Here is a 12,835-nt window from a genome sequence, read left to right on the forward strand (position 1 = left end):
CAAATTTTAGACAAGACTTTTTATGGATATCTTTGAGAAATGGCTTTCTTCTTGCCACTCTTCCATAAAGGCCAGATTTGTGCAGTGTACGACTGATTGTTGTCCTATGGACAGACTCTCCCACCTCAGCTGTAGTTCTCTGCAGTTCATCCAGAGTGATCATGGGCCTCTTGGCTGCCTCTCTGATCAGTCTTCTCCTTGTCTGAGCTGAAAGTTTAGAGGGACGGCCAGGTCTTGGTAGATTTTCAGTGGTCTGATACTCCCATTTCAAAATGATCGCTTGCACAGTGCTCCTTGGGATGTTTAAAGCTTGGGAAATCTTTTTGTATCCAAATCCGGCTTTAAACTTCTCCACAACAGTATTACGGACCTGCCTGGTGTGTTCCTTGGTCTTCATGATGCTCATGATGCGCTTTCAACAGAACCCTGAGACTATCACAGAGCAGGTGCATTTATACAGAGACTTGATTACACACAGGTGGATTCTATTTATCACCATCAGTCATTTAGGACAACATTGGATCATTCAGAGATCCTCGCTGAACTTCTGGAGTGAGTTTGCTGCACTGAAAGTAAAGGGGCCGAATAATTTTGCACGCACCACTTTTCAGTTTTTTATTTGCTAAAAAAGTTTAAAATATCCAATAGATTTCGTTCCACTTCACAATTGTGTCCCACTTGTTGGTGATTCTTCACAAAAAATTTAAATTTTATATCTTTATGTTTGAAGCCTGAAATGTGGCAAAAGGTTGAAAAGTTCAAGGGGGCCGAATACTTTCGCAAGGCACTGTATGATAGCCAATCAGCTTCTAACTTAAGCTTGTTCAATTAAGCTTTGACAAAACAAATCTGGAAGCTGATTGGTTTCTATGCAGAGCTGCACCAGATTTTGCACTCTCCAGTTTCAGTAACTCAACCCCATTGTGTCACATAGGTTTACTAGATCTCAGCTTTGACACATCAGCTCTTCCTGTCTTGTTTTATAGGCTTTCATCTTAAGTGCAGCTGTCCCCACGGTGATTGGCTTCAGCTTATGGAGAGAGGTAAGGTCATTCATAGGCCCAAATGTTACTATAACATCCTGACTTCAAGTGTCAGTGGATTATTTTTTATTTATTTATTTTTTAAATGTATTTAATGTTTAAGAAATCAGACATTATAATGGAGAACTCAATGGAAAGAATATATGACAACTCCGTATGAGAAAGTAAGACCAGGCATTACAGAACACCACTAATAAGGCAGAGCATACACAAACCAAAGGCAGGCTAAGCAGCCCGTATAAATGTTGCCAATAGTGACCAGGAGCTGGGAACAATCATTAATCAGGGTCAAATTCTGAGGCCATATTAGTGGATTTGACTGTTGCACAGTATTGTATATTGATAACACCTCACATTTTCAAATACATTGGCCTTTGGGAAGACAAGCCAAGGCAAGATAGAAGTTTAACCACTTAAGCCCCGGAGCATTTGGCTAGCCAAAGACCAGACCACTTTTTGCGATTCGGCACTGCGTCGCTTTAACAATTGCACGGTCGTGCGACGTGGCTCCCAAATAAAATTTACTTGTTTTTTTTTTTCCCACAAATAGAGCTTTCTTTTGGTGGTATTTGATCACCTCTATGGTTTTTATTTTTTGCACTATAAGCAAAAAAAAGAGCAACAATTTTGAAAAAAACGCATTATTTTTAACTTTTTGCTATAATAAATATCCCCAAAAAATATATAAAAAAAAGTTTTTTTCCCCTCAGTTTAGGCCGATATGTATTCTATCTATCTATCTATCTATCTATCTATCTATCTATCTATCTATATATATATATATATATATATATATATATATATATATATATATATATATATAAATTTGGTAAAAAAAAAAAAATCACAAAAAGCGTATATTGATTGGTTTGCGCAAAAGTTATAGCGTCTACAAAATAGGGGATAGTTTTATGGCATTTTTCTTAATATTTTTTTTTAACTAGTAATGGCAGCGAGCAGTGATTTTTATTGTGACTGTGACATTATGGTGGAGACGTTGGACAATTTTGACACATTTTTGGGACCATTGGCATTAATACAGCGATCAGTGCGATTAAAATTGCATTGATTACTGTAAAAATGTCACTGGCAGTGAAGGGGTTAACACTAGGAGGCAGTGAAGGGCTTAATATGTATCCTAGTTTGTGTTCTAACTGAAGGGGGATGGGACTTACAAAGGAAACTCTGTATGAACAGACGATTTGTCAGCTCACTACTCAGAGAACCGGAAACTGTGTGCTTACACACACAGCTCCCGCTTCTCCGCGCACCCCCTAGTGGCTGTTTATGCTACCGACGTAACATAACAGCGATTTGCGCAGCCGAGCCATGCTACCGCAGTGCAACTGCAGCGGTTGGTCGGCTAGCGGTTAAAAGAAGAAAATATATAGAAGGCATTTCAATACAATGTATTGCTGTGTTTTATATTATATTATGACATGTTTCAGGATTTTTCAATTAATATGTAATTCCATTGACATAACTAAACCCCAGATATGTGTATTGCTGCAACTTTTTCTTAAATGTATTAATTACCTTAATCCCTTTCTGTTGCATGTACACACACACATATATATTCTGTATAATATAGCCTCACTGAAATGGGTTATATTCCGTGGGACCAAATATATGTGCACATGTGTTTCTGCTGGGAGCGTACACAAGGACCGGCCTCTCATCAAGAGCCCCACGTCCCGTACTACTGATCGGGAGCTGAGAAACCTGATCGCTGTGATAGCCTCTGGCTATAACAGTGGTCAGTCACTGTGCAGCCCGCCCCTGTGTTTTTTTTTTTCTCTTCTTGAATGGAGAAAAAAATATTGGGGTTGATTTACTAAACCTGCAGAGTTCAAAATCTGGTGTAGCTCTGCATAGAAACCAATCAGCTTCTAGTGTTTTTTTTTTTTTTTTTTTTTGGTGTCAAAGCTTAATTAACCAGTTCCCGACCGGCGCACGCCAATGTACATCAGCAGAATGGCACAGGCAGGCATATTGGTGTACAGGTATGTCCATTTTTAAATGCCGTACTGCCATAGCTGCATCAATGCATTTGTATAGCACCGATTGCTGTATAAATGACAATGGTGTAAAAAATGTCCGATGTGTCTCCGTCACAATAAAAATCGCTGATCGCCGCCATTACTAGTAAAAAAAAAAAAAATTTATTAATAAAAATGCCATAAAACTATCCCCTATTTTGTAACCGCTATAACTTTTGCGCAAACCAATCAATCGATTATTGCGATTTTTTTTTTTTTTTTACCAAAAATATGTAGAATACGTATCGGCCTAAACTGAGGGAAAAAATGTGTGTTTATATATTTTTGGGGGATATTTATTATAACAAAAAGTAAAAAATGATGCTTTTTTTCAAAATTGTTGCTCTATTTTTGTTTACAGCGCAAAAAATAAAAACCGCAGGGGCGATTAAATACCGCCAAAAGAAAGCTCTATTTGTGGGAAAAAAAAGGACATCAATTTTGTTTGGGAGCCACATCGCCTTACCGCGCAATTGTCAGTTAAAGTGTCACAGTGCCAAATCTCAAAAAGTGGTCTGGTCTTAAGCCAGCAAAATGGTCCGGTCTGAAAGTGGTTAAACAAGCTGATTGGCTACCATGCACAGCTGTATCAGATTTTGCACTCTCAATACCATTGCATCTTTTTCTCCTGCTAGAGGAGAAAAATGTAAAATAGGTACTGTAGATCAGTTTAAAGAGGAAGTAAACCCTTCCAAACAACTTGGACCTATAGGTAAGCCTAGATTAAGGCTTACCTGTAGGTCCAAGCAATATCTCCTAAACCTATATGGTTTAGGAGATATTTGCCCGAAAATGGGCACCGCTGTCTACGGCGCATGCGCCGTAGACAGCGGCGCGCATGCGCACTAAATGCGGCAAATCCAAGAATGGATTTGCCAAATTTGTCGACTCCCGTGCGCATGCGCGGGAGTGACGTCATCGCGGCTTCGCCGTATGACAGCGGCGGAGCTGCGAGGCGCGACTCCCGTGCGCATGCGCGGGAGTGACGTCATCGCGGTTGCGCCGCTGTGATTCGTCGGAGCTGCGAGACGCCACAAGCAACATGGATGCGGCGGACTACAGGGGACAGCGGTGACTTCGCTGGCTCCTGTGTCAGGTAAGTGACACATAATGGACTACTATGCGATGCATAGTAGTCCATTATGCTTTACCTTTGCAGGGAAAAAAAGAGGAAGTAAACCCATCAGGGTTTACTTCCTCTTTAACTTGGGTCAGTGTATTTTAGGTAGGATTAAAAAAAAAAGGTAATTAGTATCAGTGTCATTTAGTGTCAGTGTTAGGATGTTTTAGGTAGGATATAAAAAGTTTTTGTGTCCAGAGTTGAGGAATTTAAATTGTGCTTTAAGCTGCACCTATCACAGGTACAGGTACAAATTGGACACATCTAACTGCACATGAACCGCATAGTCACTTATGACGTTGGAAAGATGTATTGGGCAGGTTTGTTTTCACAATGACACCGGGCTGGTACTTTACACTATTAACATGGAAGGAGACTCCATTTATAACAAGAAAACTAGTCATCAGGTAAAAGCATCTGTAATAACTGGCAGATATTTTGTAGGTTAAGTGGACAGTTAGCATTTATATATAAGAATTGGAAGAACCATTTTATTAAATATAGCTCCTTATTACACATACAGGTTAGTAGAATGTAATAAACAGGCTCTTACCTCATAGTTTGTGTTTTGCTTCCAATAACAGTTCATACCCAGAATTGTCAATGAGTTATCAGAACTGGAGGAACACTATGAGTCTGACACCGTGGAGCTCATGAACTGGATAAAGTAAGAAATGATATGATGTTTCCCACAAATGACAATACAACACAAAAGCAACACAAAAAAGGAATGTATTATTAATTCTCTAGCGCTGTCATCTTTTCTCGCACACTGTACAGTCAGCGCTAACTAATACAGATGTATAATGCATGTCCATAGACGAGCGCAGCATAGTTATAGCTGTACATGAAAAGGCTACACTGTGTTCATTAAAGAAGAACTTCAGAATGCTCTATTACAGTAAAAGGCATTGTGGGAGGTAGTACACCAGAGAAGGTGTACCACTGCAGCATTCTTTCCAAGATGCAGAGCTTTAAATTAGACCTGAGCTTCAAAAAGTGCAAATTCACTATATTCTAGGAAACATCTAGAAATGTTAATTGTGCCTAAACAGTCCCCTGCAAAATCTACTTTTTTCTGTAAGTCCTCAAAAAAAAAAGTAGCAGTTCACTTCCTAATATGTGTGTCTGCCTTGGCCAGGGGTGCTCAACCTTTTGAAGAGTGTGGGCCACTTAAAGTAGAACTATAGGCAAAACTTTTTTTTCACCATCTGTGTCCCATTGTGAAAACTTTCCTTTACTTCCTGTCCCATAGCCAACAAGGAAGTGAGGAAAATTTCTTGAGGATACCCAGGTCACCAGAATTGGTGTCCCCTCTATTACTTTTCTGGGGACAACCCAAAATTTGTGATTTTTCTTTTACTTTTACTTTCAATGATAATGGTAAGCAGGACAAATAAAGAGGGTGAATCAGAGTCACAGACCGCAATTAAAACCTGACAAGCATTCTAATCCCTCTGCGCTTCATACAAAAATAAAAAAAGTTATATTTTAGGTATACTTTAAGTGATTTGGTAACAGGTCACGGGACAGAATGAACTATGGGGTTTTACCATGCCCAAAGCACAAATATAAACAAGCCCTTACTGTCTGAGCCCCTATAAAGCTACTTTCACAATGATGTGTTGCAATCACGGGCTTGTTGGAGCCGGGCATGAGCTTCCTCAATTTGAGGTCGCCGGCCAAATCAGAGAGCTCCATGGGTCACTGGTTGAGCACCCATGGCCTAGGCACTCTTGCGCCTAGAGTTTCATAGCTGTATGTTTGCAGTGTGGGATCTAGGATATTGCTGCCTCTGGCTGCTATCCTCCAGAGATTTAGAATGAGGCATTGCTCATAGTTCTCTATGCTGGAGGTTCTGACATGGAGATGCAAAGCTCTGCCTCTACCAAGATGGCCACCTCCACACAGATGCACAGAGCAGAAGAAGGCTTGGTGGGTCAGTAATGGGGAACGATCAGCTACAGGGAAACAATGAGTAATAGTGGTGACTTTTCCTTTGCCCTCAGCCTGCCTCTTTTAGGGCCCAGCTTGCAGAGATCAGTTTATCCTCGAAAAAAACAAAAATTAAAAACACGTTTGTATCATAACTCAAAGAGTTCCAGTGTGTGCCTGTTGATTGAATAGAAATAACTGCCCTGTGGATTCATTTCAGAGGTAATGCATAACCCTACATTCACACTTTTATGTTGTTGGAACAAGCGTTCCTGCTTACGATTTCAGTTGAGTGATTTGTATGTCACACATGGCCAGCCCATTCAGTCGAATAGGTTACCCTATGCATGCTTGTCATCCAAAAAGAAGCGCCTACTCCTTTTCGGGCGACAAGCTTCATGAGATTTTTTCAAGGCGCGGTTTGGCGCGTGATCCTGTCCTGTAACAATTTCGTCAGAATCACATCTCTTAAAGAATAATGACACCCAAACACGTGTCACATGTCGTGCATTGATCGTCACACAGTTTGGAATTGCAAGCAAAATAACAGCCGTTCTGCCTGCAATTCCAAATTAGGAAGTGGGAATGGAACTTAAGACTCTGGAAGTAACAGTTAGCCTGCTTTCACACTAAAGGCTTTTTCAGGCTGTAAAAGCGCCTGAAAACCGGAGTGCTTTCACACTGGGGTGGTGCACTTGCGGGATGGGAAAAAAAAGTCCTGCAAACAGCATCTTTTGGGGCGGATTGGGAGTGCTCTATACACTGCTCCTAAACCTTCCCTGCCCATTGTAATGCATGGACAGCGCTTCCGAAGCGCCTGAAAAGCATTTGCACGGACAGTTTTTAACCCTTTTTTCAGCCGCAGGCAGGGGTTAAAGAGGAAGTAAACCCTGATGAGTTTACTTCCTCTTTCATTCCCTGCAAAGGCAAAGCATAATGGACTACTATGCATCGCATAGTAGCCCATTATGTGTCACTTACCTGACACAGGAGCCAGCAATGTCACCGCTGTCCCCTGTAGTCCGGCGCATCCATCTTTTCGGTGGGGTCTCGCAGCTCCGCCGCTGTCATTCGGCGGAGCCGCGATGACGTCACTCCCCCGCATGCACACGGGAGCCCACACGTGCGGCAGCTCCGTTGTTGGAAATGCCGCGCTCAGTGCGCCTGCACGCCGCTGTCTACGGCGCATGCGCCGTAGACAGCGGTGCCTGTCTTTGGGCAAATATCTCCTAAACCGTATAGGTTTAGGAGATATTTCTTGGACCTACAGGTAAGCCTTAATCTAGGCTTACCTGTAGGTCAAAGTGGTTTGTAAGGGTTTACAACCACTTTAAAAGCACCCTTAAAAGGAGCAGCGCTTTACCGCTAACGCGATGCTGCCCCAGTGTGAAAGTAGCCTAATGGTGGAGCTGCCAGCCATTTTTTTTTTTTTTTTTTAGAGCTTGCATATTGTATAAAGCAGTGCTTCTCAATGTCAGTCCTCAAGTACCCTCAACGGGCCATGTTTTCAGGATTTCCTTTACTTTGCACAGCTGCTTTAACCACTTATAGCAATATGACGTTGGCAAAGTGGTTGCGAGTATACCTGACCGAACGTCATATGACGCCGCCAGGATATCGAGCCGCTGCGCACCGATCATTGTTGCTGTGTGTCAGTCTGACACGCCGCAACTCCGATCTAGGTAAAGAGTCTCTGACTGAGACTCTTTACCTAGAGCCATTGATTGGCTTTTCCTCACTCGCGTCCGACAGGTGCGATCAGCTGCTCTCCTGACGGGAGGGTCTGTGCTGATTGTTTATCAGTGCAGCCCCCCCTCGGATGCCCGTCCAAGACCACCAGGATGCCGTCACTACCGCCAGGGATGGCCACCACACTGGAGAACCAGGGAAATGGCAGTCAGTGCCCAGGCAGCTGCCAATCAGTGCCAAAGTAAAATGCCTGCCAGTGCCACAAGTGATTCCTAACAGTTAAAGCTATCAGTGCCACCCATAAGCATCGTCTATCAGTGCCCAGCAGTCTTACATATGAGTACCCATCAGTGCTACCTCATCAGTGCCGCTTATCAGTGCCTATCCGTGGAGGAGAAAATGTACTTATTTACAAAGAAACTTTTTTATTCATTTAGCAAAAAATAAAAACCAAAGAGGTGATCAAATACCACCAAAAGAAAGCTCTATCTGTGGGAACAAAATGATAAAAATTTAGTTTGGGTACAGTGTAGCATGACCGCGCAATTGTCATTTAAAAAGTGACAGCGCTGAAAGCTGAAAATTGGCCTGAGCAGTAAGGTGCAAAAGTGCCCGGTATTGAAGTGGTTAAATCAATATCAATGATATGGTATCGAGAGGAGCTATTTTATCTAAGGGAAGTTCCCAACACATGACCTGTTGGGAGTACCTAGGACTGAGGTTTAGAACCACTTGTAATAAAGTACACCACAGAGATTTTTAGATTTTCTATAATTACTGTGTTCCTTTCTGTATAATTAAAAGTCAATAGCACCCTGCGCTGACAATAGAGTTATAATGGGATTTGTTAAACACGTATTACAACATTTCTTGAGATCTTCTGATTGTGAAAGTCCCACTCTGTCCTTTCTGGGGGTTTTTTTTTGTTTTTGTTTTTTTCCATTTTGATTTAATTCTATTTTGGGCAAAACATAAAAGCCACACCCTAATAACCCCTTCAGCGCTTAAAGATCCCTTTTTGTATAATCTTTAGTACACCTAACCTTTTACAAATAAGTAAGACATTTCTTTTGGACATTTCCATAATTATTTTACATTTATCCTTGTACTGGGTTTAATTATAGGTCTTTAAGCCAAACTTGTGTGTTTGAACATTTATAGCTACACAATACCATGGGTTTAAAAGAAGTTTTGTAGAATGTGCTTTGTGTACTAAACATTAATTATTCAATGTTTAGTACACAATTCTTAGTCATCAGCAGCTGTGTTGATCTTTGTTCCCCAAATAATACAGGTTTTACTGCATTAAAGAGAGTCAGAGTAGCAATGAATGTCTACTTAACCACGATCAGATATTCCAGGGCTAAAGCTTATTTGCTGAAAGTTTTTTTTAGTGTGTAATAAAATTGTTAAAGGCTAAGTTGACCTTTAAAAAAAAAAAAAAACATTTACACACATTTGCAGGGAAGAAGTGTATTTATTCTTTTTCCCATAGGAGCCTGCAGAGCAATGCATCTATAATCGGTGGATCGCAGGTGCATTGCCTGGCTTCTGCAGACTCTTCCTCCAGCTCTCTGTCCATACTGAGGTGTGGGCTTTCAGTTGGAGAGCTGAAGGAAATGTCAATGGACGAGTTTGGTGATTACAGCACTCCTGTGCCACGAAGAACTGCCACGGAGGCGGACTGGATTTGTAGTTTATTCCATCACGGATCTTTGTGAGTGGAACAATGTCCCGATTTCAAAAGTGACAGCTGGTGTGGGGGAGAAGAACCCCTACACGCCATCACAAAGGGGGAATAGTTTGGGGGGTGTAACATGGTGCAAAGAGTGGGGCTAGCCTCTAAAAGGAAGTAATACCACCACAATAAAATATTTTGGGACCCCAGGAGCTAGCTAGTATAACCATATCATATTATGACAGTCTTACCATGCAAGTGATCCCTTCCAGCACTACAATGTTGGCACTTCCCTCCATCGACAGCGCTTAAATTTTCTCTCAGCAGTCTTCCAAGTTCATAGGCTTCGGCCTCATGATTGGCCAGGCTGCGTTAATGAAATTCCTGCACATGGAAGTTACTTTATCTCAGCACATGACTGTGCTGAAGCTGTTCGCTGAGGTCTGCATGGGTCTATAGACACTGATAGGCAGGGAGAAGTCATTATAACAAAGGAGACATGCAGAGTCTATTCTATCATAAAAATTCTACCTGCCAACTTTTTTTTTTTAATTTGACTCTACTTCTGCTGTCATCACCTTGTTAGAAGCCACATTGGGCTTTTCAGCTTTGAAGCTTGTCTCTAAGCACCATCTTAAAATGTATGTAAACCATAACAAAAATGCTATTTCCCTTTTGACCTGTTAAATATATAATTGAAAAATGTTTTATTAAATCTGTTTGATAAGGGCCAAAAAATTATCCATCCGGAAATCCGGTATTGTCCTATTTAGTCTGCTGCCTTATCTAAAGCAGGTGGCCAGTTCACCTCTGTGAACTGCAGAACACCTCCATATGTTATGGAGATGAGGAGGTGAGGTGCTCTGTAGTCTTTAGGCCTCATGCGCACTGCATATTTTTTTAGCTGCTCCTGGGGGCGCCTGCTGATTTTTGTCCTGCCTCTAAACTCCCGTTCATGTTAGCCTATGTGTCAATGTACCCATTGGCGTTTAGAAGCAAGAAAGAAAACTCAATGCCAGTCCTGGAGTTGCATAGTTTTGGCAGAATAAAATGTTAGATGCTTCTAAACACTTGCAAGCATTAGGCGTGTTTAGCGCTTGAGTGTTAATTAATTTCAGTGACCAGAATAAATTATTATTCTGACTAATGAAATGAATTTATGCCTAAACACGTTACACACTTTTTCAAGCGTCAATCGTTTTTACTTCCAAAACGCCCCAGCCAGGAGGAAAGATTTCTAGGGGAGATAGAAAATCGTCCAGTGTGCATGAGGGCTTAGACACTCCATGTCTGAGGACATGTCTGACAGAGCTGCTCCCTCATAGATACGGTACAATGAGTGAACATTGTCACCCTAGAACAAAAAAACAATGCAGCTACCGCATCTAAGCCCTTGTTCACACTGCCGCAGCTTCAAAATTTATGCGCCTTTGAAACCGACATCCCTGCACGACTTCATCGCAGCGTTCATATGATTCTTTAACAGAAGTCAATGCAAGTCGTGTTGATGTTGCACCAAAGTAGAGCACCAATTAGAACGGTTCCATTGCCGCTGTCATGCAACTTTGAACTCTTAACTTGCATGACGAGTTGCAGCAGTGTGAACTGGGGACTGATGAGCTATGCAATATAAATTGTGAAAAAAAAAATCAGAGCCAAAATAAATGACTTCCTCCTATAACAGGGTAAATGTGTGAAATCACCAATATATGTGACTGCACAGCTGCTGAACACTTACAGTGATACACCTCACCAAATTCAATATTGTTTTCTACATAGTGCAGGGCTGTGTCTCATTAAATAATGTGCATACAAAATTTATAATAAACGTTTCATGATAAAAAATAAAAAAAATGAAAATGTCAAAAAATTTGAAAGCTCATCTGTGTCAATGCTTCCAAAACAATCACCGCTGTGTGTGTTCGTCCTCAAAAGGACCAATATCCAGTGCACACCTCCACCAGCTTAAGTGCCTGCTCACCTCAAAGATGAATGTAAAAGCATAGACAAATCCCTCCTTGTGTCCACCACAATGAATCAACTTTCATTCTCCAATGGTAATCCTACAGTCTCCACAATCAGCGTTTGTATTGCCGTCAGACGAACCTTACTTCACTTTCTCATAAGTGCTCAATCACACTGTTACTTCCGTAGGTTATAGACATGAAACAACAAACACAAGTGCCATAGTGTACTCTGTTTGCCTGCTTATTAAAAGCCCCCAAAACAAATCCACTTACAAGATAAAAACTTTAAAACAGCATGCTTCAGATCATCATTTCATTCCCCGCAATTCTACACTCACAAAGCTTCACAGATTCGGCTCCTCCCAACACGTGTCATCATCTCATTGGCCTTCTTCAGTAGAGCTATGCAATATATCACATTTTTGTTTGAGGGGTTTAGATACATTGTAAGACAAACAAACAATAGCCTAATAGGATACATACGTTATCCTGCTGCAGGCCCAAAGATATCTAAGCCCTTGTACACACGGCCGGACATTCCGACAACCAAATCCACAAAGTTGTCGGAAAATCCGATCATTCAGAACGTGATGACGTTATTTCGTTGCGACGGGACTACGTTCAGGCTAGTAGCCAATAGCATTGGTCTAGGAATTTGATCTGAGCATGTGTGGCACTTTGTCCTATCGGAATTCTCTACAAACGATCGGACAAAGTCCGAGCGAGCGGATCAAGTTGTCGGAAAATTTTATAGGCCAGCTCTAAAACTTTGTCGGTCGGATATTGCGATGGAAACAGTCCGATGGAGCCCACACATGGTCGGATTATCCGACAACACGGTCCAATCGGACATTTTCTGTCGGAATGTCCGACCGTGTGTACAAGGGCTAAGACTAAATGTTCAGATTCTAGCTTAAACCCTTTTGTGACTGGTTCTCTGTAAAGTTGACCTGACAAGAAAGAAATATATAGGCTGCCATTACTGATCTTTCCTTTGGGAACATTGTAGTGGCCTGGCTGTGGTGCTGATGCAGTGGCTTAGTGCTTCAGTCACTAACCCAGAACAAATCTAGACATGAGAAATTTACAGTAGCTGCATGCTTGGTCCAGGTCAAAGTATTGAAGTCGGACATTAAATGATGGAGCAAGGGCACAGACAAAGTGGAGAGGTGATGTGGGAGCATGGCTGTGTCTCCATGAGTTTTTTTTTTTTGTTCATTGTATCGCAGCAAGTGCAATAGGATTTCTTGTTTTGTACATTTTATTTATTTTTTTCTATTTTTCTATAAGGTGATGCTAATGGCAAATAATGCCACACTAATGAGAGGATTCTGTCATGTATATAATAAATAATACAGAAGTTT

General features: G+C 41.4%; 1 protein-coding gene across 1 annotated transcript in view; it reads left to right on the plus strand.

Annotated features, from left to right (window-relative positions):
* Positions 1 to 12,835, plus strand: part of DPY19L4 (dpy-19 like 4) — a 92,240-nt gene that overhangs the window by 58,849 nt on the left and 20,556 nt on the right. The window contains exons 16-17 of the mRNA XM_077493053.1: positions 987 to 1,043; positions 4,787 to 4,869. Coding sequence (XP_077349179.1) covers positions 987 to 1,043; positions 4,787 to 4,869 — 140 coding nt within the window. The remainder of the gene's footprint in view (positions 1 to 986; positions 1,044 to 4,786; positions 4,870 to 12,835) is intronic.

The sequence above is a fragment of the Lithobates pipiens genome, unplaced genomic scaffold (genome assembly GCF_037356315.1).
Source record: "Lithobates pipiens isolate NorthernLeopardFrog02 unplaced genomic scaffold, aLitPip1_a1.2 Scaffold_19, whole genome shotgun sequence".
Taxonomy (NCBI): Eukaryota; Metazoa; Chordata; class Amphibia; order Anura; family Ranidae; genus Lithobates; species Lithobates pipiens.